This window comes from Alligator sinensis, unplaced genomic scaffold (assembly GCF_000455745.1).
Source record: "Alligator sinensis unplaced genomic scaffold, ASM45574v1 scaffold312_1, whole genome shotgun sequence".
In the NCBI taxonomy this organism is placed as follows: domain Eukaryota; kingdom Metazoa; phylum Chordata; order Crocodylia; family Alligatoridae; genus Alligator; species Alligator sinensis.
In genome coordinates, this window is record NW_005842029.1 from 2,402,929 (window position 1) to 2,430,726 (window position 27,798).

The 27,798-nt window shown below is 41.7% G+C and overlaps 1 protein-coding gene across 11 annotated transcripts in view; it reads left to right on the forward strand.

Annotated features, from left to right (window-relative positions):
* Positions 1–27,798, forward strand: part of MID1 (midline 1) — a 395,575-nt gene that overhangs the window by 340,230 nt on the left and 27,547 nt on the right. For all 11 annotated transcript variants that reach the window (XM_025202537.1, XM_025202533.1, XM_025202535.1 and 8 more), the window contains 4 exons: positions 12,065–12,172; positions 17,864–18,012; positions 22,912–23,039; positions 27,013–27,156. In XM_025202537.1, coding sequence (XP_025058322.1) covers positions 12,065–12,172; positions 17,864–18,012; positions 22,912–23,039; positions 27,013–27,156 — 529 coding nt within the window. The remainder of the gene's footprint in view (positions 1–12,064; positions 12,173–17,863; positions 18,013–22,911; positions 23,040–27,012; positions 27,157–27,798) is intronic.

A 27,798-nucleotide genomic window follows, 5' to 3' on the forward strand; every position in this document is an offset into this window, starting at 1 on the left:
ATATCTAACACAGTTCAGTCTGTGGATAATTTCTTGTTCCACAATTTTGCATTTAAGTATTTTTATAAGTGTTTTTTAAGAACAGCCACTCAGAAGTTAGCGATGGAACGTCCAGGGAGGCTACAGAATGCCTAAGTCTTCTGTGTCTTCCTGGAAATGGGGTCAGATTGGTATCCATTCATTCTTTCATGTAGGGATTGCCCCATCTGTTTGAAGTGGACAGCAGAAGGGCACTGTAAGCAGGTGATGGCATATGTGACATCGGTAAAGGAGCATGCGAATGAACTTCAGATGTTATAATCCATGGGTGTGTGTAGTCGAAACGGGGGCCCTAAATTGAAGCAGTGGGTTTTAAGAAACACCGCTTTTAGGGCTGATTAAACCTCCGTGTTGTGCACACGGCCTCTCTGGCAGGGAGGGGAAGGCAAGCTGCTGGCAGGCAGAGTGGTCCCTGGGCTGCTGGGGGCTGCTGATGCTTCCCTCTACTGCAGGTGCAGCCCCCCAGGTGGCACCCACCCACAGGCACCCAGCTTGGGAGGTCCCAAGGGGAAATGCTGTCACAGAGGGAAGCACCGGGCCCCCATGCTGCTCAGGTAGACAAGCAGGTTCTAAGGGAAAGCAGATATGGGGGGAAGATCTGGCTCGCAGCTTTGCTTGGATGGAACTGCTTTGCTGGGCTACTGTCAGGCTGCCTGCAGGGCTTCCTGCAGAGCCGTGGAGCTGCACGGAGCCCGGTGCTTCGCTCCAAGGCTATAGGGGCAGCCCCAAGTCATTTAAGGCACGTTACACTGCCAAATTTCCTACAGCAGCAGGACTTTATTTTCAATACACAGCTGAGGCGTGCAAATACCAACACCATTAAAGTGGTGCAAAAGCATTTAGCCCACTTTAAAGTGTTGTGCACACACACCTCTCGTTTTGTCTACACACGGCCCATTTTGTTTTGTCCAGTGAAAATATGGTCTGTGTTGGTGAAAGGCCACAGCTGGTACTTGAGTCTGACCCTGATGCCCTTTTCAACATGGTCCATATCATCACTAGAAAAAACAAAATGGATTATAACTGTCTACAAGGTGCCACTCTGCCATACCTTCTGTTTTAGGTTTAAGTGTACCTTATACTATTCATGAAATCATTTTAATATAATGAGGAATATTTTAATACATACTGGGTGCATCTACACATGCTATTACTATGCATGAATAAACTCTGGAGCTTATTGCTTTGGAGTTCATTACTCCCAAGTGCACTGTTTGAATGTGCACCTGGGAGCAATTAACTCTGGATCAATAAGCTCCAGAGTTTATTCATTCACAGCATGTGGAACCAGAGCAGGCCTGCCTGGTGGGGACCTCGGGCCAGCCTGCCAATCCTGCTATCATTTAAATTAGTTTACTCCAGCCTAATAGGGGTGCATGTATAGATGCCAAGACATTTACTGTGCAGCTAATTAGACAACTATACAGTAAACATCTCACGTAGACATGCCAATTTTGATGAGTCATAGTAAATAAAGATTAGAGAAGTATAATCTTTTTATTAGCTTAGAATTTCGAAATCCCATATGGAAGGTTTCAAATCCATATGAGGGTAAAGACAGAGATTTTCAATGACACAAAGAACATTATTGGCAATCCTTTGATTCAAGGATCATCTCTACCATGGCTCATCGATGGGTCCTGAGGTAACTTAAGAGTCCAATCCTTGAGCCACCGACCCATCTGCAGAAGTTGCAGGCCTTTCCTCAGGTAACAGTAGGCTGTAGGATAGGATTTCACTCCTTTTCCTTCCTCCATTCTCTCTTCTCTGCTTTGAATGAAAGATGTTTTACCTCAAAATAGGCTGCCAATTGAGGTTGTAGTGCCATTGGAGTAAGTCAACAGCGAGCTCCTCCAAGTCTTGACATTGGAATGTGTTTTCTTGAGGTATGCCTTCAATGTGTCCTTATAGCATTTCCTCTGGCCACCATGAGATCTCAGGCTATTACTAACCTGGGAGCAGAGTGCTACTTTTGGGAATTAGGAGTCAGGCATCCACACACAATGTCTGGTCCTGTGAAGTTGGTGCTTGAGGATCACTGGTTCAATGCTAGTAATATTGGCTTCAGCAAGGATGCTGGTGTTTGTGTGGCAGCCTTCCCATTTGATGTGGAGGATTTTCTGGGAGTTTTGTTGGTGATACCTCTCCCGGCTCTTGAGATGACAAGGGTAGGTCATTCACATTTCATATCCATAGAGGAGAGTGGAGATGATGATTGCATTGTAGACCTGGATCTTAGTGTGTTTCCAGTGATCATGATGATTAAAAATACACCACAGCAATTTCCCAGAGTAGGCTTTTATGCTCTGGATCCTATGCTGGATCTCTTCATCAAGGTTCATTCTCTCAGGAGGTGACTATTGAGGTAGGGGAAGTGCTTGACTATCTGTAGGGTCTTTTCCTTGATGGCAATTTGGGAAGGGAGACCATATTCATGGCCTGGGGCAAGCTAATAGAACAGTTTTAGTCTTCTTGATGTTGAGAGAGAAGCCCAAAGTTCAGTAGGCTTCTCTGAAAAGATCCAGTGCAGTCTGGATGTTTTCCTCAGTGTGCTCAAGGATGGTGCAGTTGCCAGCATATTGAAGGTCAAGGATGGGCATTTTGAGTACTTTGGTCTTTGACCAAAAATATCCCAGATCGAAGAACCCTCCGTCCATTGGATATTCTGTGTCAATTCCAGAAGAAAGGGAGTCCTTAATGAGAACCAAGATGACTGTCAAAAAATGGAGAACAGAGTTGGGGCAATGACACATCCTTGCTTGACTCCAATTTGGATGACAAATGGATCTGTCTCTGATCTGCTACATAGGATGATCATAGTCATCTGGTTATGTAGAAGCCTCAGGACTTTGATGCACTTTTCAGGACATCCAAATCTGGCCAGTACTTTCCACAAAGCTTTGCAAATGATGGAATCAAAGGATTTAGTGAAGTCAATGAAGGTCATATACAGGTTCTGATGTTGTTCCTGACACTTTTCTTAGACCTGAAGGGCAACAAAGATCATGTCAATTGCCCTATGGGATAGTCTGAAACTGAACTGAGTTTCCAGCAAGACTTCCTCAGCAGGACGTAGAAGATGGTTCAGAAGAATGATGGCAAGGACTTTCCCTGCTGTGGAAAGGGGGGGGGGGGGGGCGACCAGTGAAACCTTGATAGTTCCCACACACAGACTTATCCCCTTTCTTGAACATAGTCACAATGTTGGCATTCCTCACATCCCCAGGAATTTCTTAGTTGTTCTAAATTGAAAAAATAATTTGTAGTCTCAGTACCAGTACCTCACTGCCAGCCTTATAGATTTAAGCAGGTATGCCATCCGATCCAGTAGCTTTGTTGTTCTTGGTTTCCTTGATGGCATGCCAGACTTCTATAATAGGAGGGTTGGTGAGGGATCCCCTTTTAGGGTATTGGAGTTTGGACTCAGTGGTGGTATCCAGCAAAGTCAACTCATGGTTCGGAGTGTCTCAAAGTGCTCTTTCCATCTGGCTTGGATAGATTCATTGTCTTTGAGGAGCATCAATCCATTCTGCAATTGCAGGAAAGTAAGTCTATAGGAAGTTGTGTTGTAGATGGCTTTTGTTCCTTGGAAAAGGTATGCATGTCATGTTTGTCAGCATAGAGTTGGATATCCTTCAATATCCAATCTTGCCACCATTGATTTTTGTTTCCCCAGATCCTCCTTTAAGCTTCAGCTTTAAGGAGTTGATACATCTCCTTCTGCTGAAATGAGGTGTCATCTTCTTGAGCAGAATGAGCCCTTCTCTTCTGATTGAGGAACATTTTAATCTTGGCATCACTCTCGTCAACCAGTCTTGGTGTTCACAGGCTATATAGCCAATGGATTCAGCACAGGTCATATGAACATCAGTTTTAAATCTCTTCCGGAGGTCCTCAGTGTTGCCTTCATTCAAGTACAGGGCAGAGAGCTTCAACACTTTTGGAGATCTTTACAAAACTGTAAAGGGTTCACAGAATCATAGAAGTAGGGTCGGAAGGGACCTTGTAGATCTTCAAGTCCAACCCCCTCCCTGGGCAGGAGGAAAACTGGGCTCAATTGACCCCAGTCAGGTAGGCATCAAGCCGCTTCTTAAAGACCCCCAGGGTAGGAGCCAGCACCACTTCCCTTGGAAGTTGGTTCCAGATCCTAGCCGTCCGTACTGTGAAGTAGTTCTTATGGATGTCTAATCTAAACCTACTCTCCAACAACTTGTGGCCGTTATTCCTTGTTATCCCAAGGGGCTCTAGGGGAAACAAGGTCTCCCCCAAACCCTTCTGGTCCCCCCTAGTGAGTTTATAGACGGTCATCAGGTCCCCCCTCAGCCTTCTCTTGTGAAGGCTGAACAGGTTCAGGTCCCGTAGCCTCTCATTGTAGGGTCTGCCCTGCTGTCCCTGGATCATGTGGGTGGCCCTCCTCTGGACCCTCTCAATGTTGTCCACATCCCTCTTGAAGTGGGATGCCCAGAACTGAACACAGCACTCCAGCTGTGGCCTGACCAGTGTTGCATAGAGGGGGAGGATCACCTCCTTGGACCTACTTGAGATGCAGTTCTATTTTAACCTTGGCTCCATTCTGACTAATACTTGCAAGAAGGACCAATCAATCTCCTCGGTGATTCAGCATCAGAGTCAGATGTGACCTGGAACTCAGGAGTGGCACCATTGGGAAGGAAGGAGTAACTACAATGGTATCCTTCTCCTGAGCAAATGTGTGGAGCAAGGTTTTGTCATCACCAACACCATCTTCAGACATGTGACAAAAAAACATATGGAGACACCCTTGCTCTAAGTACTGGCTTCTCCTCAACTATGCTATTTTTAGAGCCTATGATTGAATAGATGTCTGTATCACACCATCAAGCCATGTGAGGAACTAATGACTACTGGACAGATCACTGTCTTGTCAGATCCATTATGAACACCTGGCTTGCTCTGAGACGCAAAGAACAGTTTCCCATTGACAGTTATCTCCTATTTGAGCCTTTGACACTCTTCCCCAAACTCTAAAACTCGTGTAAGAATGAACTCTCAGGCCAAAATCTTAGTGACACACATAATAGTGTAAGTGCCAAAATAAAGGTTATTGTTGTTTGTTTTCCTTTATATTCTTCTTTATACTTTCCCACAAAATACTCCCATGGCCACTACAGGGAGTTTGCACATGAAGAGAAAATCATGCTCCACCATTACCGCATTGGCTGATTCTGTAGACTGAACATATTTTCAAGTCATTTTAAAGCCCATTTTAATTAGCATATCCACTATTAAACTTGAATTGGCATTCTGTGGGTGGCGACGTTGAGAGACAATTCTACATCAGTTTAAAGCCCCCTAATATTTGCTCCAATTTACTGTTTACTTCAATTCACATCCTGCCATTTTGCACGTTCAGTTAAAGTCAGTTAGATGCAAGGTATATTTTTTTAGCACTTGGAATTGTTTCTAACCAACTTACACTTGGTTACACTTGATTATCAAAACCTAGTAAGTAGATATTGCTCATCAAGGTAACCCTAGCTGAGGGTACCCTATCATCCTATTCCTTGATAAATCTCTACCGTCATTATTTCTCAAACGATTCAAACACAAGGTTAAAGCTGTCTAACCCTTGATGAATCCCATAAGGAGGGATGCACTCTCAGAATATAAATCTTGCCAGGGAATGAGAAAATCCTTTGACACAAAGATATGAATTACACAAGTGTTAGTGGGTGGGAAAGGAAGCCCTGTGATTTGACTTTGCTATTCTAAGATTGAGCTAACTATGGAAGATGTGTTATAACCTTGATCTGCCAGTTGTGTTATAATTTTGTGATTTACCAAACATCTGTTAGGGACTTTGAAACCACTATATTCATTTTCTTATGACCTAAACCACAGGCCTCAAAAGATGAAAGTCTAGGCAGCCTCTTCAAAAGTAAAACACTTTACTGGGCAATTCTCAGCTTGTGGAATGAAAAGCTGCTGGCTCATTTTCCCTCTTTGGGGTTGGAGTGTTTGCAGTCCCTAATTCCCTTGTCAGAGCCCCCATTTTTCTGTTTTTCACACCCACTCTAGAGTAGAAATCACCATTCTTCTGTGTGGAAAAAACCTGGAAATTCTCCCGGAAGACTTAAGCAATACATTGCCTGTTTGGTACCATAAGGCATTACAAAAATAGAAATAATTATTATTCATAGCAACAACACTATTAGAACCAGACTTTTTTTTTTTTCCTGCATGCCAGCAGACAATGCTATCACTTGACTAAACTTGACTAAAATACAGCAAGGCCTACAGTCCATTGAAAGTAAATTTCATGGTATAAAAGGGCAATGTTTTTTTATATATATATATATATATATATATGATGTTGGATTGAAAGGAAAGTTGGCCATGCTTTTTGCAATGGAATATTTCACAATTAAAACCAATTTTAAATTTTAAAAAATGTGCCAATTTTGATGAAACTTTCATCAGGAGGGTTTCTCAGCTCCATCATGAGACTGCTGGCAGGAAAAACCCTAAAATATCCTTCATAAGGATACCTAGAATGAAGGAGACCCAGGTTTATGTCCATGTTCTGGCTGCTCTAGGGTCCAAACTTGTACCCATCCCAAGATAATGTCTTAATCCCTTGTTTCTTCTAAGATGAGTCTTTTGTCTCTCATCTCTTTAGTGGCATATTAGGGTGGGGTTTTGTTCTGCTATGGCATGGGAACAAATTTAATTTTTTGTCCAAAACTGAATTCTTGTTTTCTAGCTAGTCTTAGTTGTGAGTTATAGTTAAGTCCACAGTTCAGTAACAAATTTAAATACCAGGCAGAGGCCATCTCATTGATCCATGTTTGTCCAGCATATAGTGCAAAGGGGTCCTTGTCAATGACTAAGCTTCATAGGTGCTATCATAACACAAACACCTGATTTTCTGCTCACAGGTAGTTTCTTTGGCTATACTGGATTTTTCTGGCCTCAAATTAGGCATCTACTTAATTAGGAAACATTTGTTCAATCTGAGCCTGAAAAGCATGACAATCCAAGAGTGTTTCAATATTCCACAGAGTGGAATAATCAGAAAAGCCTCTAAAATGAAGTGATCTTTAATAACGGGCTCAGGCATGCTGTCAAATAATTTTAAAATGAATTTTCCACATTTAATAAATGGAAATGTACTCAAATGAGTTAAAATAGGATATATGTCTCTAGTTTCAAATAAAGTAGAAGGCTGCATTCATCAAACAAGAAATCCAAAAGAAAAAAAAGTTTGGAACCATTTCACTGTTCATACTCCAAGGTTTCTTAGCACTTATATTTTGCTGGATGCATCATTCTTTTATCTTAAACCAAACTTCACATTAAATAAACAATTGTTGGGTTAATTTAATTCTCAAGTAACTCCACAGATGTCAAGGGGATTACACTAAAGATTAATTTGGTCCAATAAATGGTGATAGAATAACACGCTGAGACTCTAATCATCCTGCGTAAGTGTTAAAATAATCCACAGGCCAAAATCAGCCTTGTTATAAATGGGACTTTTTCTATTGGCATAAAAATATTGCACCCATTTACACAAACATGAATTTTTCCTCATTTGCACCAATTTGAAATTCCTCATTTTTTCAAAAGGAATTTCAATTCATGTAGTCAACATGGAGTCAAAAGGGATAGGGGACACCATGGGTAGAATAGTTAGTCAAAAGCAGTGAAGCAATGCAGGATAAAACAGTACCTAGCAGAAGGATTGATGATTCTAATGTAATAAAAGCCATGGTACTTCTGGCTGTGCGTCTGTCTGTCTATCACACTCTGGGCCAACTGCTCATGTGTGGCCTGGAGCCTTACCAACAGAGAAACAGACAGGCAGTGTTGGAGGTCAGGGCAGAGGCAAGCGACCTCATTACGATGACAGGCTGAGAGCCCTGGGGCTCTTTAGCCTGAAAAGGCGCAGGCTCAGGGGTGATCTGATGGCCACCTACAAGTTTATCAGGGGTGACCACCAGCATCTGGGGGAACGTTTGTTCACCAGAGCGCCCCAAGGGATGACGAGGTCGAATGGTCACAAACTACTTCAAGATCGTTTCAGGCTGGACATAAGGAAGAACTTCTTTACTGTCCAAGCCCCCAAGGTCTGGAACAGCCTGCCACCAGAGGTGGTTCAAGCGCCTTCATTGAACACCTTCAAGATGAAACTGGATGCTTATCTTGCTGGGATCCTATGACCCCAGCTGACTTCCTGCCCTTTGGGCAGGGGGCTGGACTCAATGATCTTCCGAGGTCCCTTCCAGCCCTGATGTCTATGAAAGTCTATGAAAGTGGAGCCAGGCTGTGCTTCCTACTGTGGGGTGTGGCGAGGGGGACTGGCCATGCAGAGTGCTCCCACGTGAGGTGGCTTGGCTTGTGACTGTGAGGGGGAGACAGGGAGGCGTGCAGCCACAAGATGTCATGCAGAGAGCAGGCTGGGGAGTGCAGGCAGCACCCGTTGGCTGCAGCGCACAGCCACAGCACAGGCCGTGCTCCCCTGCCCGCTCCTATGTGGCACCCTGTGGCTGCGTGCCCCGCCCCCATGTAGAGAGTGCCCACCGACTGCAGACCGCGGGGGAGGGTGTGGTATGTGGGCCTGCAGGGGCCTGCACAGTGAGCGGGCAGGGGGGCGTGGGCAGCGCCCACTGGCTACAGCACATGGCCACAGGGTGGGGCACTCCTCATGCGCCTGCTCCCTGTGCAGCACCCTGTGGCTAAGTTCCATGCCCCCATATGCCCCACCCCCCTGCGCTGGGAGCACTCAGTGGCTCCAGCTATGGGGCACACAAAGCATGCAGAAGCATGCCACACGGAGAGTGGGCATGGGGGGTGTGGGCATGGGTTGTAGCACACAGCTATGGGGTGGGGGCGCACCACCTGCTCCCTGCCCAGCACCCTGCAGCCATGCACCATGCCCCACACTCTTGTGGCATGCCCCGCCCCCTGCATGGGGAGTGCCTGCCACCTGCAAGCCGCAGGGGGGTGTGCCATGCGGCCACAGGGAGCCCCAAGGGTAGTGGGCAGGTGGACAAGGGCAGCAACTGCTGGCTGCAGCACATGGCTACAGGGCTTGCCCTCTGCCCACTCCTTGCACAGCACCCTGCAGCTGTGCGTCACCCCCCATGCTTTCCACCACACCCTGGAGCTGTGCCCCACATCACACAGCCACAGCTGGCAGGTGGTCCCACCGCCATGGTCACTCCTCATGCCACAGCCATGCACCAGGCCCGCCCCCCCTCCGAACGCTCTGCGCTACACTGTGGGCTTTCTCCTCATGCCATGTGGCTGCAGCTGGCAGGCGCTCCCCATGCCATGGCCATTCTCCGTGCCTTCCCCGTGACCACGTGACACTCTCACTGTACACCACACCTCCCAACACACCCTGCACCACACCCTAGGGCTGCTCCCCACACTATGCAATCACATCTGGCAGGCGCTCCCCCCACCATGGCCGTGCCCCCCCGCCACACAACCGCACACCATGCCACCCCATGTGCCCTGTGCCACACCCCAGGGCCACTTCCCATGCCATGCCCCACCTTGCAGCCATGCGCCACACCCCAGGGCTGCTCCCCCTACCACACAGAGATCAAGCCCTCATTGTGGTCACTCACCACACCATGCTCTGTTACTGTGTGCTACCACACTCCTACACAGCTGTGCATGGTGCTCCCTTGAACACGGAGCAGAGGGGAGGGGGTGTGGAGCAGGGCTGAACCCAGAGCAGAAAAGGGAGTGGGGCACCACCCAGAGAGGCAGCAGGAGGGCAGAGGGAGCAGGGCAAGACCCAGAGCAGCAGGGGTGGAGGGTGGGACAAGACCCGGAGTGGCAGCAGGAGGTGGGGGGAGTAGGGCTGGGCCTGGAGCAATGTGGGGAGGGCATGAGGCCCGTTGCTGGTCTCCATCCTCGTGGGTCCCCGGATCTGCATGCCGGATGACAGGAGGCTGCCTGTGCCGGCAAATGTCAGGAGTTTTACTTTGAACAGTTTGAGGTCCAGTTTCCCAGAAACCTCTGTACCTATCTCCTTGGAACTTGGCAGGCTTCGTGCCCTCTGAAGGGGCTACCATCCCTGCAATTTTCATCCAAATCAGGCAAGAAATGACAAAGTTTTAGGCATTTTCATGATTCCCCATTATAGCCAATGGGCAAAACTTTGAAACAGCAAAACAGTTTTGATGAAATGAAATGGAACAGTGCTTGGAAAGTAAATGAAAGAATGAAACAAAATACTGTCCCTTCAAAATGGTGTAACAGACATCAAAACGAAATAATGGTGTTTCACACTGTAGCAGAAAAACCACTTGTACTCTACGTTTTTTTGTGAAGCAGGTCAGTCGAAGCTTTATTGAGCTACAGCCGTAGGGGGGAAGGGAATTTCTTTTTTTTTCCCCAATTTTATAAGGAATACAACAAGTTCTTACACCTTTTAGTTACATGATCTCATTTTCTTTATAACCAATCATGGTATAGGTTCCGCCCAAGGATGTAGGTTTTTCCACACATCCTAACGGTTTAAAAATAGCAAAATAAGCAAAAGCCCTAACGGTCATAAACTATGTTTAACCTTACCACTTCCCTTAACCGCTACTGTACTTGAGCAATCTTTCCTCCACAACACGGCCCTACCAAATGGTATTTTAATATTAAAAGATATATGTTTTATGAGACCATTTCCTTCTTTAATATTTTAAGACTATTGAATTTGTTCTTAAACCTTAATTTTATGAAGTTTTTTGTGAGGGAGTATGGGGAATTAACTACCATGTTAATGAAATCAGGCTTTTGGAAACAAACCAGACTGAACACAAAAGCAATTCCAATTAGAGGGACATTTGCAAAATTGGCCCAGATCCAATTAAGCATGGGAGCTTAATTTAAAGGGTTTGAGGGACTCCTAATGTACTTAAAGATAAATGCAAATCTAAGGGTTTTACTGAATTGGGGTCTTGGACTGTAATTTCCTCCTAGCTGTCAGTATATTTGTTTGTACTGTACCCTCTCGTGTTTTATATATACAATAACAAAAAGATCAATCACAACAGCCTACTATCCTCCTCTTTAAGCATTTGGTTCTATAAAAGTCTGTAGTAAACACTTTTGAAGAATGGCTAGTGTTTCTCTCCAGTAATAAATATTCTTTCCAGCTTATAGGGGTGATACAGCACCAATAATTATTGCTTTTCACACACACATACATATGTCTACATATGTGTGTATTATGTGTGTGTGTGCACGTGTATAGATACATACATAGTACATACATATATCTATGTATGTATATATTATGTATGTATATATAATGTCAGAGCTGGTTGGAAAGTAATTATTTTGTCCCCCTTGGAAATTTTGACTTTTCTTTGAGCAACTGAAAAGCTAAAAACTTTTTGGCTGAAAAACAAACACCTTTTTTGTTTGAAGGATTTCAATTTTTTGACATTACATCAACATTTTCCATGGAAAGCTCATGCTTTTTGTCAATTTTTCCAATGAAAAACAGTTTCAGGAGAGATTTCTTGACAAGTCCCTATTTATTTAATGCCTGTGTGTGTGTTCAAACAAAATCACTTAATACTTCTCCTTACTGAGAGACAATGGCAAGAAATGCCAAACAGATGTAATTGACTTGTATGCATGCATATAATAATAAGCTCTATTAATATTCTTTATTTGAACCCTTCATCCAGCTTGATCCTGTGAAGTGCTAAACACCTACAATAAAGGCCTGCAATTTTCACTTATGTCATCTGGAATTGAGGTCACTCAAAGCACTGCAGGATCAGGCCTTATCTGACTTGGCTTAAAAACACCTGATGAGTTTCATTTTTTCCAGCAACACTTCATACAATGGCACAAGCAGACAGTTTAAATATTTTTATTTCACAAGGTTCAGAAAAGGGAATGGAAGCAAAACACATTTTACAAAGCAAGTTGAAAAAAAATTCAAGGAGCTTAAAATAAAATTCAAATTAAAAAAAAAAAAAAGTGGCCAGAACTTTTCTAACTGAGATAACTTGTTCTGTAGGTAAATGCATCACGACAAGAAACAAAACTAATGGAGGAATGTGACCAGCTCATTGAAATAATTCAGCAAAGACGGCAGATCATTGGAACCAAAATCAAGGAAGGGAAGGTAAGGATTCTACCAGGAAGGGTTACAAAATTGGTCAACAGTGTTTATTTATACTCTGTAACTTTTATGATTTGTTAACCTAATGTACTGTTAATAAGTACTGGCAACAGTCTTTTGATACTCCTTGGCAGCTACTGCTTTTAGGTGAAGAGAGCAACTGCCTGCTGTCAACATTCATTGGATAAACCTTCATCATTTGAAGTGGCTTCTTGCTTACTATTAATCAAACTCTACACAATTTTGATCTTAAGGTTTTTATTTGATGTGATATTATGTATATCATTTTTTTTAACCCAGAACTGATTGCACTGTAAAAAAATCATGGGCTAACAGAAGCTCTGTTCAGATTTTCAGAGATCTGAAGGCATTTGAGCATAGCAAGAATTTACTGTACTAATGGATCTGCTATCCCAAGGCACCTATATATAGGGAGGCTGCTGTGACATGCTGTAATTACAGCGCGTTGGAGCAGACTCAATTAATAGAGTCTGCCAGAACTTCGAAATTACTGCGATGCAGCAGACTCCAGCATCATGTATATCAGCATCCCTGTGCTCAAAAATGGCAGCAGGGGCACTTTAACTAAAGCTTGTTGAATGAGCTTTAGTTAAAGCAACCCTGCTGCCATTTTTCAGCATGGGAACTCTGATACACATGACACTCTCAGTGCTTGAATTAGAGCAGTTCTCAAAGCTGGTCTTATTAAAGTGTTCCCCACCAGACTCCCAGAGGAGCACCTCTATAAATGTCCCTAGACACCAGTTATCTGCACAGTTCTATTTAATATGAAATGTAATTATTTTCTTAACCTGTTTATACAGGACAAGTCTCCCAACATGAAGAATTCATTTCAAAGAATTTTATTCTTTTTTACAGGAGATGTCATGAGATTTTTGTTATCTGAGGGTATAGCCAGACAGTACTTTGGAGTAACATCAGTTTACCTTGCAGGAAAAGTAAAGTGGACCCACGATGCACAGCATTTACTCTAGAGAAAGTGCTGTATTCCTGTGTAAGGTTACTTTTGAGGAGGTCAGAAGTAATTTACACTGGAGAAAGTTGAACAGGAACTTTTTACCTTGGCCAGGTACAGACATTACACTTTTACCAGTATAAGTGATTGGAAACTGGTCTATACCAGTAACAGAACAGAAGTTTAGCACTCATGGACTGGTTTAAAAATGCAAAACCTGGTCTAAGATTTGCTTCCCCACCAAATGGCAAATGTGTCTTTTGTTCACTACTGATATAAACAATGCCACTTACAGAAGCCACTTAAGTTAAATCAATTTTGCCTCGGGCTTTTTGAATTTCTGTACCAAGCCCTTGTGTCTCCAGTTTTACTATAGAATAGTTGTGTGCTTGATGCAAATCAACTCCCCCTTCAGCTATTGGCCAGGCACTATAATAGCACCTATTGAAAGGCAAACAACCAATTTCAGCATTCCCTCTAAGCTTTGTGGAGTGCATGGCCACGAGGCATGCTCATGCGGTGCTGCCAGGCGTGCCTGCACAGCTCCACAGACAGTGCAGCTTAGAGGGAACATTGCCCAGTTTGGGACAGCTGCTCATTTGTCAGCTCCTTACTAAAAACTAAACTTCCAGTAAAATCTGGAGTAAAGTTCTTTGTAGTAATCATACTGTGTATATGCCCCATAAAAGTAAAAGGAATGTAAGTTGAATACTACTAGTTAACTACTGCAATACAGTGGTTACTAGTGTAAACTGAATAAACATGACAAAATTTAGAGTAGGGGTGGGCAAAATATGGGCCATGGACTGGATCCGGCCTGCCAATTGATTGGATCTGACCTGTCGATCGGTGCCTACCAAATGATTGGATCCAGCCCATGGGCGGGTTGCAGCTTCAGCTCTGGCAGCCACATGATGCTAGGTGGCCAGAGCTGCTTCAGGCATGCCAGGCGCTAACTCTCTCATGAACCTGGCTGCTGCCATAGCATACCCCCACCCCCAAGTCTGGACCTGGTAGCAGCCAGTCATGGTTACAGCTGCCCAAATGCAACTGCCCCTCCCTTCCTTCCATACCCAGAGTCCTAACCCAGAAGGTGTCAGCTGCATTTGGGCAGCTGTGGACGTGGCCAGCAGCTGCCGGTTCCAGACCCAAGGCAGGGGAGGGGGGTGCTAAAACTGTGGGCAGATGGTCTCCAGTTGTGGGGGAGGGGGAGAGTGCGGCATGCTAAAGCTGCAGAAGGGTTTAGGCTTCTGCGCTGGTCACAGTTCTGGGAGGGAAGGAAGGGGAGAGGGAGAGAGAGGTGTCTGGACAGCCCACCAAAACTCATTAAGTGTCCCATAAGCCCAAATAATTGCCCACCCCTGTTTTAGAGGCACACTTTAAAACTGGTGATCTAGGCACCTGATAAATCCAGAGGTACTTTACTTTTATTTAATTATTCTTGTTCTTTTCAGTACATACTATTTATTTCTAATTGCCAAGGTAGCTGAAGAGTCAAACATAAACTCTTCTTGTGTGGGAAAGCTCAGAAAAGAAATAAAGTCATGGGCAGGTTAAATGGTTCACTTAGCTGTCAAGATATTCCAATTAACTTGAAATAAAAAAGCTTTAGGCAAAGGAATGACTTAAACATATTTGAAGACTACAATTTCCATTTGTTATTTGACAAAAGCTGAACTTCATTTTGTTAACCAAACACAGCTCATTTCAAGATGAGAAGACAGTCTTTTGTGAAACCTTCTTAGCTATATTTCTGTGCAATGGGAACAACCCTGCTTTTATTAAAGTTAATGTGAAACTTACTGTTCATTAAGTATGCTCAACATATGAACTAAATCTTTAAAAGATCTCACTGGGCTAGACTCTGGGGTCAAATACCCCAGTGAAAATTTGTACTAATTCCATGGACTCAAACTGAGTCATTCCACATATATACCAGAATACCAGAGGTCAGAGTCAGATGTTGTGATACAGCTATTCTCTCTGAGATGGACCTGTCATTTTATGCTGCAGCTCAACCCTTAACATAATTTATATCTATTACTTATATAATCAGGTTAAATATCAAATGGATTAAATGGATTTTATGTAGTGGTCAGTCGTGCAGTAGGGGAAGGGAAGTTATTCCTTTCCAGATTTATCATCTGTTGTTTATTTAAAGAAGACCTAGTCTAGGCCTGTGCTCCACAAAAGTCTCCTTTGGTGTCTAAGCTTATCATGTAACTATGTTCAGCCTTTCAGGCTTTAGGGACAGACATTCAAAAAGCCTGAGCCTGAATTGATTCAGTCTTTGCAGGTTAGTCTAACCTGGCTAGGCTAAATCAGTTTTGTAACCAGACAGACATCCCATAAATGCAGGCACATGCCTGCAGTGGCCCAGGCTAGAAACCAGGGGATGTTAGAGCAGCCTTCCATCCCCTGCCATACCACTGAACTGAGGGGGGCATGGCCAGGCCCTGACAGGATGCTGTGATTAGAGAGGAGTTCACCCCTCCCCTCCTAAACAAGCCAGCAGGGCATGTTTATCACCCCTAACTTAGTGTTTATCACCCCATTAAGAAAACAACAGCGGGACATTACCAGCTACCTGTTGATACTGCCTTTGTTCCGTGTGCCACAGCTCGGAGGTAGCCAGCATGTGGTCTGCTAGCTAATGCTGAGTAGTGTCTGTAAGGGATGGGGGAATGCCTGCTTAGCAGAGAGTGGGGAGGGGAGGGAGAGAGCAAGCAGACGCTGCTGTGCCTGCAAGTCTCTGCCAAAGCTGCAGTCAGGGAACAGAGGGGAGGGGCCAGCTCTGCTGTGGAGCAGAGAGCCCTGCCCAGCCCAGAGTGCATGGCAGGATGCTAGGGGTGTCTAATTTAATTTAAACCAGCAAAGGATCTGGGACATACATTGCATAAACTGGTTTGAGCCAAATCAGTTAAGTCTGATACAGAGGTGTCTGATACTACATTCAACCAGGTTTATCTCAAACGAGTTCCAGTCATTCTCAAACTGGTTTATGTGCATTGAACATCTGCCCTATTACAGGTTTAACCCAGTTTCTGATCACTTAAATCGGTTTATGTGTAATGTCTGTCCCTAGCCTCATTGTCTGTGATGTTATATGCTGCAATTGTCTCTCATCTTGAATGAACTCAGAGAATATGTTTTTCTCTCCATGGAACAGTCATAACATGTATAATCTCTATCTCAAGTACACGTGGACTATTTAAACAAACACTTTCCTTTTTAGCTATTTCCAGTTTACAGTGCATCCTTGAGAGAATTAGGGTCACAGTATAATCCCATTATATTGTTATCCCACTGGTTTCAGTGGGACTACTTCTATTATGAAATGTTCACCGTCATAAGTACCGTCATAAATGGTTACAGAGTCTAGCTCTTAATATTTTGCAGGAAAGGATGCTGATAGGTTATACCAATAACAAAGTATACTAAAAATCTATTCTGAGATTATTTTTTCTTTGAGGAGCTGCTAACAAATGTGTGTTTCATTTGAATATTTGGATAAGCAAGCAGAGTAAATAATATCCAGTGACATGAATCACAATAGAAACGAGCCATTTTTTTCTTTTTATTTTTTGTGTAATTGGAAAACATATCAATGCTTAAGGGTTTTGGACTTGACTCTTTTAAAGTCTCTTTAAGGCAATATTTTATGTTTGTTGTTGTATTCCATTGTCCTAAAATGGCTGCATGTGGACTCTCAACTTGATTCAAGATGCTTTACTCTCATCAGGTTTATATCTGGAATTAAAGTCAGAAACCACAATGTTTAGTGATTAATTAATAGCAACCTCAGAGTTTTTGTTATATTTTAATAATTTATTAAGTATTGATCCATCTACTAATTTCCTGATATTTATATAGCTTAATGGCCCTCTGGGACCCAAAGTTTTTCTTCTGTTTGAACCCTCTCATGCTAGAACTATATGGTGGGAGTGGTGGTGATGATGACAATGTTATAGCAACAGGAAGAACTCTTAGAGCTCTCAGGAATCAAGAGGACTCAGGAGCCAACATTCACCCTAAAAGGCAGATTGATCGGTCCTATCTCTAACATTCCTCTTCCACTACAGCGTCATGCCATGTGGATTTCCTAACTGCCTGTCTCCAGGATACAGACTTTTCCTCTGTACACTAGAAACACAGATCAGTTCTTCATTTTTAACTTTGCTTTCATCTCAGTAAATTCCTTCCATGAGACAGCAACAGCAAAGCATGAAAAGGGTGAATGGACATTGATATTACTGTCAGTAAAAGTGAAGCGTACTTTTAGCTGAGGTTTGTTTTCTGGTCATTTTTGATGTAAATCAACTCAAGAATAAGAACCTAACCTTGTAAGCTGCTTTTAACACGTTTTTCATCACTTCAGGGAAATGGTTATCAAAATAGCCTTTAGTTATCATGTAAGCAGAAAGTGCCAGGAAATGACATTTCATCTGAAGGAAAACAGGCCAGCTGTGCTTGTTTTGGCTCTCCCCTGGTGTTTTCTGTATGGAAAATGTTGAGGTAGAATGAACAAGTCTCTCCTTTTTTGAAACATTACATGGCTTTTACTTGGTTAACAAGGCAATGTCTGTCTTGTCAGCTAAACTATTCATCTTAGCACCCTATTTGCACTGTAGCCATATGTAAAACTAAAATCTACGGGTAAAAGCTAATGTAATTTGTGAGCACGTAGATGTGACTGTTTTCTTATGTTTCTATTCAAGGTGGTAAGGTTGAGAAAACTGGCCCAGCAGATTGCAAACTGTAAACAATGTATTGAACGCTCTACATCTCTCATCTCTCAGGCTGAGCAGTCGCTAAAGGAGAATGATCATGCTCGCTTCCTGCAGACTGCTAAAAACATTACTGAAAGGTAAAGCATAAGCTGCTGGGGAATTTCCTTCTGAAAGGTGCAAATTGCTTTAAGCCAGTGACAGACTGTGGTTTTTATTGTAATATTTCTATTTTAAATGTAGTCATGTTATAATAATAATGCTCTGGTTTCGCTGACTGTACATGAGGAAAGAATGGTTAATAGAGTCCTTGCTAAGGTCTAAAACTACCCACATACTGGACAGATCAGAACTACCTCCAGCAACAAAGGAATTGAGTAGCTAGTCATATTGATGCTTCACATGGCCTTGGTACACAATGTTTGGAGGAGAACTGAAAGGTAGTTTTCTGAGGCAGGGTCATGGAAAGCTAGGGAAGGTCAGGAGTTAGTCCTTGAGAAGCCATAACTAAGCTGGATGTAGGGAGTACTCTGAGAAACCAAATAAGGCTGGTGGTCTTCAAGTGCTTCTCTGGGGGAATCCATAAAAATCCCAAACGAACAATAATTTGCATTGCTTTGAAATGGCCAGGGCCTTTCTATGTTATCAAATCAAACAACTATTTAAAAAAGAAAGGCCTATTGCTCTATTATAACAGCTTCATCCTCCACAGATGAATAGCATTGTGTATTTGTACATGAAAACCAGTAGGTTCTAAGTAGTCCAGTAATAAAGTGACAATTAGAGGTATTTGGAAACTGTAATTCCTGCTTCATGGAAAAGTTGAAAATGGCATGAAAAATGAAATTTCCTGTAGACAGGGAATTCTGGAATGTTTCTGAGGCTCCCCACATTTTTTGGCCTCACCACATAGCCTCACAGACAAGGGACCACACCACCTGAGGAGGGTGAGAGCTCCAGTTCTGAAGCAGCCAGGAGATTGCCCTGGAGTTGGGGCTCTACAAGACCTGGTTCCCTGAGCTACTGAGGAGTTGTGTGCGTAGAAACTAGGGTTCTTATATTTTCCAGTTTATCAGCCTGCCAGGTATCTTACTAAGGAGCAAGGAGTCTAGATGCCTAGGCTGTCAAGATGTGAGCTTAGGAGCTAGGTCTTACTGTGGTGTTTGAAGTCACCCTGCCTCGTTTCTGTCAGAGTTTTGTAAAAACTGACAGTTCCCATGGACCATTTTGATTTCCATGGAATAGGGTTCCAATAAAAATGTTGCTGGAAATTTTCTAACCAACCTAGAAGTAATTTAAAAATACATAAACAAGTGTATTTTTATCTATAACAATGATGAGTAAAAAGTATGTTAGAAGAAGTGGACAGTCCTGCCTCAGGCACCGTAAGCCTCCCTGGTTTTATCTCTTTTATTCTTCAACTTGCCCTGCCTCCATGACACTCCCTTTGCAGATTCTTAAAATCCCAGAACATCGTGTTCCTCCACCCAAGCCAGATTAATCTCTAATACAAACCAGAAGCATTAGACTGTCACTGTTCTTTGGAATACAGAATAAATCTAACCCTCAAAAGACTAAAGCGTGTTTTAATTTCTTCACTGTGAATTGGTCCCCTTGACACCAGTGGCAAAACTAAGCATGCTCATTATACCCTGCAAATTTGGAGCCTAAATTTGATTTTTCAGGGTTAGACCCCCTCCCTCCCTTCTGTACTCTCTTTCTGGACTAGATTCTGACACATTTGTGGCCCAGTTGAAGTTAATGGGACTACTTACATACTAAGGTACAATTCAACATGACCAAGGTGATCAAAATATCAGCTTTTATGAATATGCTTGAACAGCAATGTGTAAAGATCTGATACATTTTAAATGTGTGTCAGGGAATATTCACAGAAAGTCTCCTTTAAACTTGTCAACTTTAATATTTGCATCATAAACCCAATTGCAAGAGATGTATTCATCCAGTTACAGAAGAGAAATGATACCAGTTGACCTATGAGTCCAATGTCTTTTTGCATATCATAGTTTGGTAGTTGTAGTTAGATAAATAACCTCCAAGTGAATGAATTATTTCAGCTAGTAACTACAGTAGAGAAAATTCCTAAGGTGCCCATAGGCATACTGTAAATGGAAAAAGAAGCTATATTTGTTTGATACAGAAGAATACTCTGTGGTGAATAAGTTAAATTCTCATGTGATGAGAAGCCCTTTCTTTGCTTGTAGGGTATATATGGAAACTTTACAGGGCCTTGAGCTCCAGCAACTAAACCAATTTCTTGAAATTATATTCATTGTATTTCTTCCAGAACACATTTCAAAATAATTGCAGCCTAAAATTTTCTGTCAGAAGCACAATGGGTAATCATGCATAGTAAAGACTATATTGCACAGGAGCTCTTAATGAGTTATTCACTATGACTAAAATTTATTTTCTCTTCATAAAGCCTTAGTAAAATAAGGCTGAAGCATAGGAAGGAGGACTGGGGGAAATGAAACGTACCTCTGCAAGTAGGGCCCACAGCATAGATCCTCCCTGCTATTAGGGCTTCAGCTGTAGGTCACCAAAGCAACCTAAAATGGACCCTATCATACTTATTAAGAAAAGATTAAAATGATAGTAATTACACAACTTGATAGAGTTGAAAGACAACACAGGACCCCAAGTATTGTAGCTACATAGGCACATAGTTCATATACATTGATGCAGCTAGTCATTCAGCTTACCTGCAACCTCAGGTAAACTGGTTAGAAGCTTTCAACACTATGCTATGTCAAAAAAAATACAGGTCCCTACATGAGGTAACCACATTGTACAAATTTTGTAAGCTTTTAAGGATTTCCAAATCACCAGTTTTAGCACACAGTGTGGGATGGGGAATATTCAAGGGCCTCAGCAGTCTTTGCAGGTCTATGTTGAAGGAGGGGGGGAGTATTCAGTCAGTCCCCCAACTCTCACTTCTAGCAGGTGATTTCCAATAGCTCCCTTCATACTGGTGATGGCTGTAATATGCTTAATGTAGATGTCCTTTGACCATTTGATGGTGTTGGATACCATGAGGTGCTTCATCAGCTTCAGGTAGTGGTAGGATACTCTGCAGACTCTTGGGATGCTCTTATTGCTTGGACCCCTTACTTCAAGTGCCCCAACAATCAATGACTGCACTGTCATGTCATACCCCCCTCTCCCTTATCATAACTGCTAGTAGCCTATACACAGACAGTTTTCACTCCTGGGGTTCAGCAAAGCCTGTATACACCATCACCAGAGCCCTAAATGTCATGTTAGGCAGGACTATTACAAAGACCCTTTTCATAAAGTGCAGGTCATGGTGAGATACCCTCACAAGCTGGTCTGCTTAGATTCCTGCTTCTGTCCTTCCGAGCAACATCAGTGTAAGGTTTCCATTGCTTCCATTGATTTCAGCCAGAGTAGGGTCCAGAGGAAATGAATGTGACCTTTCCATTAGAAGCAGAGAGTTTAAGGCCACACTGCAAATGTCCTGCTAGTGAAAACTACAAGGATCCTTCCCACTCTATAGCCAGTGCGAGGGACACTTACAATTGAAGTTCTTACATGTGTCATTCACAAGCATAATTGCTTGGGAATCAGCCATGTCCACAACATAACCAGTGCTGAAGACTGTTTAATTACAGTTTGCCCAAAGAGGCCACGCTCCGGTTTGGCAAGACGGGTGCTGAAACGTAGATTTAATCCTGGTCAGTCCAGCTAGTGGCCTTCTGGCTCCATGAAGCCTGTGCATGGTTACCCTACGGCCTCCAGGCTCATGGGCCAGGTGCTGCTCCTCCCCCACTTCTCCCTCTGCTCCAGCTTCTTCTGCAGCCCCCAGCCACTCAAAAAATTGGACAGTCCTGATTTAATCCATTCCTATTGCACTTTAAAAAAAAATCATGTGAAGTAAAGCAAGAAAGAGATTCAGGAAAATTCAATTCTCAGGAGTAAAAGCAATAGGGTTTCAGAAGCTAAGTCTAGAGCAAAAAAAAAATTGTTTTGGGAACAGTATTCTTTGGAGCACTCAAACTACCTTCATCTGTCATGTGTCATGAATGACAGGCAAGTGCAGTTTATTGAAAACTGTATCTTTCTTCAAATGGAGGCAATTAACTAGTCCCTGATGTATAGCAGAAAGCTAAATCTCTTGGTTTAAGTAGATACAAATTCTCTTCCGAATCTCTGTAAACATAGCAATCCACTTACACTCCTAGTACCATTGACACGCTTTGAGGTACCGAGCTGAAAAGTTCTAAATGAAACATCCATCTTGGACCTAATTTTCTTGGAGGCAGGGGCTGAGGCGGGAGGAAGGAGAGGCAAACTCATCTATAGATGTATGATGTTTGCTGGGAAAACATTTTTTACAGTTTTTGACATGAACTAGACAAGAATGTATTTCAGTTTTGAAAGGAACATTATTATGCATGTGTGCTGTACAGTAAAAGCCTTTCATAATAAGCTATTCTGACATGTTTGCCTTGTCTTTGTGCTGTACTTTATGGAGTTAAAATTAGTGTGACTTCACTAACCACTGGAGAGGGTGATGGTTTCTACTGAAAACACAGTTTTTGAAAAAGAAGTGTAAGCAAATGCCTGGAGCAAGAAACTATTTATCAAGGCTGCAGTTGAGAAAGATACAGCATCTGTCAGGTCTGTTCAGAAAACAGGAGCAGCAACAGCAAATAAAAATACTACTAAAGAGTAGTTCAATAGGAGAAAAGAAAAGAAAAAATATTTTGTTTTTTAAACATATTGAAGTTTAATAATTGTTTAGTTAAGACAGTAAAGTAGTTTAACATGACATAAGGGAGGCAATTAGGTAAGAGTCTCATCCTGCAGATTTTTCTCATAAAACTAGGGACTATAGGACAGGGCCCTAATTTATTAGTGTGTTTAAAATGGTTGTAAAATATTACTTGGACTACTTAAGCTGCTCATAATGGTTATGGAATTGTAATGTTTATTAGACAAGAAATGTGAAAGCTACTGCGTTCTTGTAGTAAAGGACCTTTTTTTCATTATAGGGTTTCCATGGCTACCGCATCCTCCCAGGTTCTAATCCCAGAAATTAATCTCAATGATACTTTTGATACCTTTGCGCTTGACTTCACCAGGGAGAAGAAGTTGCTGGAATGCCTCGATTATCTTACAGGTATTTTGGAAACATTTAATTCACTTGTAAAATGCTATGGATAGAGTTGTCCACTTTGCCATTCCTCCTAGGCTATCCAGTAGTCCCCTTTATGGTTTATGCCTGTCTCAGATGGCAACACAAAGAGCAGAAGCAGCCTCTACAGGTAATGGTTAAACAATAGGGGAATGGGTAGAGCTTTGACTGTGCCCCAGCGATGGATTGGCCAGCATAGTTAAATGAACATGAAGGGGAATATAATCTGAGTTTTGTGAAGGATGGGCACATAATACCTGGACCAATGTAGAAACAGGCACCAAATTCTAACTCTACAGGTCATAATTCGTGTTATGAATGATGTTATGCACTGATTTATATTCAAAGTATTTTACAATATTGAAGGGCTCCCATACCACAGCCAAATGCAATTCAAACCATTAGCCTTTGGGAATCAGTTAAGAGTGAAGTTTCCTGGTATCAACACAAACAGAATGTTTCACTACTGAAAGAGTTGGAAAAGCATGCAGTGTTCAGGGCTGTTAAATGTGCAATTTACTTGTCCTAATATAATGGCTTGGTTCTACAATCTTTATTTAGGTGATTTGATCAGGGCTTAACACATGCTAAGGTAAATTAATGCATAACTCAATGGTGTACATCAGTTTTGGTGGTTCCATACCAGTGGTTCTCAACCTTTTTTGGCTCCAAGACACCTAGATAACTCTTCTGAGCAGCAGCCTGCCTCAAAAACAAAATTATTTATTATAGTGCTTACCTCCTCACATAAGAACTGGGATGGGGCAACCAAGCACTTATCATCTCATAAAGGGGCCTGGCATGTGTGGGGAGAAGGAACAATCATTTCCCTCCTATCAAACTGTGGCATGCTTAGAAGGATTTCATGGCGCCCAAGGGTGTCATTCCCAGTGTATAATCATTGCTGTATACAGAAGAGTTTTAACACAAAAGCTAAATCAAGGAAATGAGAAGTTAAGGCAACCCACATCTATGCCCAGTTTCTTGGACATTTCCTGCCGGATGACTGAAACGTCAAGTCCCAGTTTGACTAAAGCAGAGTTTTTAATCTTACCCAGACAAGCCCTCCTTTAATACCTACTTCCCCAGCCTCTGTGGATCTCATTTTCATCCTGCCTGCTACTCAAATCCATACTAGATACCATCTTTAATTCAGACCTTTATGTAAAAGTTTTGGCTGGGCAAATCCCAGTCTTGCAAATTCTTTCTTCTTTTCTTTCCTATCCATACAGCTAAAACTCTTGGCCCATTTCTCATTATTTTATGCCTCATATAGTGCAACATCCTTTTCTTTGACTTCAACAAATGCAGTCTTTCCCTTCTGATATCATCCATGGTGCTGCTGCAAAGATGACTTATGAAGCCTATTACTTTCACACTGTCACTGATCTCTGTGCATCTCTCTACTGCACTCCCAGTTCTATTATATTGAACTGTCTCCACTTTAAAAACCCCTCATAACCCATTGCTATCCCATCTCTCATCTTTTATTCAGTATCAAAAGTTGAAATCCCACCTCCAAGCAGCCTGATCATATATGTAGAATGTAAGCTCCATGGGACATGTCTTCTGTTCCCTCTTTGATGTCATGTAGCACACTGTTATCCTAGTCTCTGATTAAGGCTCCTTTGCACTATGATAATACAAATAAATTATGATTATGATAATTTATAAGGATAAATCTCGGTCATTGTGCTATGTGCACTTAGAAATCTAATGCTGAATTTTGCTTTCAGAGTTTTAAATTACTTCAACAGATGTATGCAAGAGAAAAAGATTTTTGTGGATCATATTTTTTCTATTTATTCTTTTATTGGACCAACTGGATAGTTGGAATAGACCTAGACAAGCTTTTGAATACAGTGCATTATTCTTCAAGTGACTGCATTGAATAGGTTGTTTACATCTGTCCCAACTATCCAGTTGGTCCAATAAAATATCATTCACAAAACTCCTTGCTTCTCACTTATTTCCTAGACAAAAACACTAAAACATCACTTCAATGCTACTCTAAAAGATATAAAAAACACAGTTTTAACAGTGTTCCTCGCACATCTTCAGTGTTGCATATCTATTATTTTAGAAAAGTAAAAGTGTTTAGGAAAGTGCTCATGTATAATCTACTTTGAGGCAAGGCTAAGTAAATAATAAGTGTATAGGGAAAAGAGTAAGACTTCCTGCTTTGTGTTAAATCGTTCTGTGATCCCAGAGCAGCGTAATATCTATATTCTTCTGACTTTAATGGAATCCACACTCAAAAGCAGAAAATGTAGATTGGTATTTTGAAAGTTACTGAAGGGAGCTAGCCACTCAATTCATCTTGAAATTCACCCAGAAAATATTTACCCAGAGCTTTTTACCCTCCAAGTACAACAACCTTAGTCTTCCAAGAGCTGTAGGTTGCTCACCCCTGCAGCCTAAATTATTATTTACTATTTGTCCAAAGACACTGTTTATGGGCCTCTACCAGGATCAGGAGTCTATTCTGTTAGGCACATAAGTGAAATAAAGATAAAAGATCCCAACTGAATGCCTGCATCTGACCCAAAATGGATCCCACAAAAAAATTGGATGTTGAAGATACATAGATCAGTTAATTTCTTGCTAATGACATTTTTATAAACAGAAGGACAGGAAAGATTTACCTTTTCTAAAGAGAAGGAAAAGCAAAGTATAAGCCAAGATACTATAGCATAAAAATTATTTTTGATACCTCTAAAAATTGAAGACGACAATCTTTAATATTTGAGCTTGTGGTAGCAACACTTTAATATGTGACTCACTCTTTATAAATCTGTTAGTACACACTTCCTTAACTATGCTGCTGTCCTTTTTGGAAGATTGTTTCCTTTTTCTTTGTTCTGTGTTTGTATTCCCCTTCTGTCATAAATGTTCTTTTATTTTTTTTCCATCCTTTTTTGTTAATATCTATATGTCCTAAGGGCCTGAGTTTTAAAAAAATATGCACTGATCAGCTACAATATGTAAAGCAACATAAATCATGGTCATAACACGAAACATGTTTGAACATTGCCATGTGCCTCCCAGTTCACTTTTCACATAAATTAAAAATGCTGGAATCTTTGATCCTTGAACATAAACATAACAATGAAGGATAAAATATAACAATATGTAATGCAAAAAAATAAAACTAATGTTTTACAGAAAAGGTTTTGCAAGAGAAATAATAACCTTCTTTACATTGATTTCTTAAAGTAAAAATATATGCTCATGAAGATCCGAGAACTGACAGCAAAACCATGAAAATTGTTGCTTCTTCCTGTACTTTGAATTCAGATGATTGGGTCATTTTAGAAGGAACTTCCTCTACTTCTTTCAGTGACCCATTCTGTAGCCCAGAGGAATAGTACTATTAGTCTTTGTAGTTATTATTTGTGGTATGATAACTTTTGGAGCACTAATTAAGGATTAGGGCCCCACTGGGATATATACTGTAATGCACTCAGGAAAAAAGATAATCCCTGTCCCCTATGTCTACAATGTAGGGTTTCACACTACCAAATAAATTACATAGGCATTAAAGTTAATTGGGCCCCATGCCAGCCTATCCACTCAGTTCTTCTGGCTCTAAGACCTAGTTATAGTAAGAAAATGCCACAGCTTTGAGTCTGAGTAAAAGAGTATGAAGTCTGCATAGCAACTCAGCATCTTACATAAGCAGAGATAGTTACCCAAAAACAATGTTCTCAGTACTGCTGATCACACTGTGGCAAAGCATCCTAAAGCTACTTTGATGTAAGAGGATTTGGCCCTCTGTGTGGTAGCAATTTTTAACATGTCACCAATGAACTGAGCAAAAACTTCTGTCCAAAAATGGCACAACACAGTTGTAAGATCCCTTCTAGAATTAGCACTATAGTCTCAATGGTGACAGGGAAGGTATTTTACCTACTGTGTCAGTCAGCTCCCTCCACTAACACTTCTTTGTTTTTCACAGCTCCAAACCCTCCAACCATTAGGGAAGAGCTCTGTACAGCTTCTTATGACACAATCACAGTCCACTGGACATCGGATGATGAGTTCAGTGTGGTCTCGTATGAGCTTCAGTACACCATCTTCACTGGGCAAGCTAATGTAGTTAGTAAGTATAATGTTTATCTTCTGCTTTGCTTATGATTTTCAGTTAACCAAGTGCCTTCAAATATAAATATACACAGAAGTCAAGAAGAAAAAGAAAGCAATTAATGTCCATGACTTTTATGGCTCAACTTCTATATTTAAAATTCAAAATGCAAATAACTTTGGAAGGATGTTTATAATGCATAAAGAGAGAGAGAAGGAAAACCATTATACCTGTTAAATTACTACGTCACTAGAGACTTTAGTTTTTTGCATACGGCCCAATTAAAGTATTTTTTTTTAATTTATTCATTGCCAAAGTCTATTTTTAAAGCCTGCAGTAGGAAGAAAAATCCATATTTACTGAAAAACTGAATTTATAAACAAGATTTCAAATGTGTTGGATCCTCATCAATATGTTCATTTATTTAAGCAACGGTGCTTTGATCTAAAAATAACTACTCTTTATGGAACTGGCCAGCAATAAAACTGGCTGTAGTTTAGATACTGAAAGTTATTGTGAGCACACTCAGTAAGGTACATATGCTTAACTACAGTAGGCATGGAAAGTGTAGGGTGGGAGAGAAAACCACTTCTGATCATGCTCAGTATCATAACTTGCTGTTTGACTTTGGAGAAGTCACTTAACCTCTCTAATTTAACA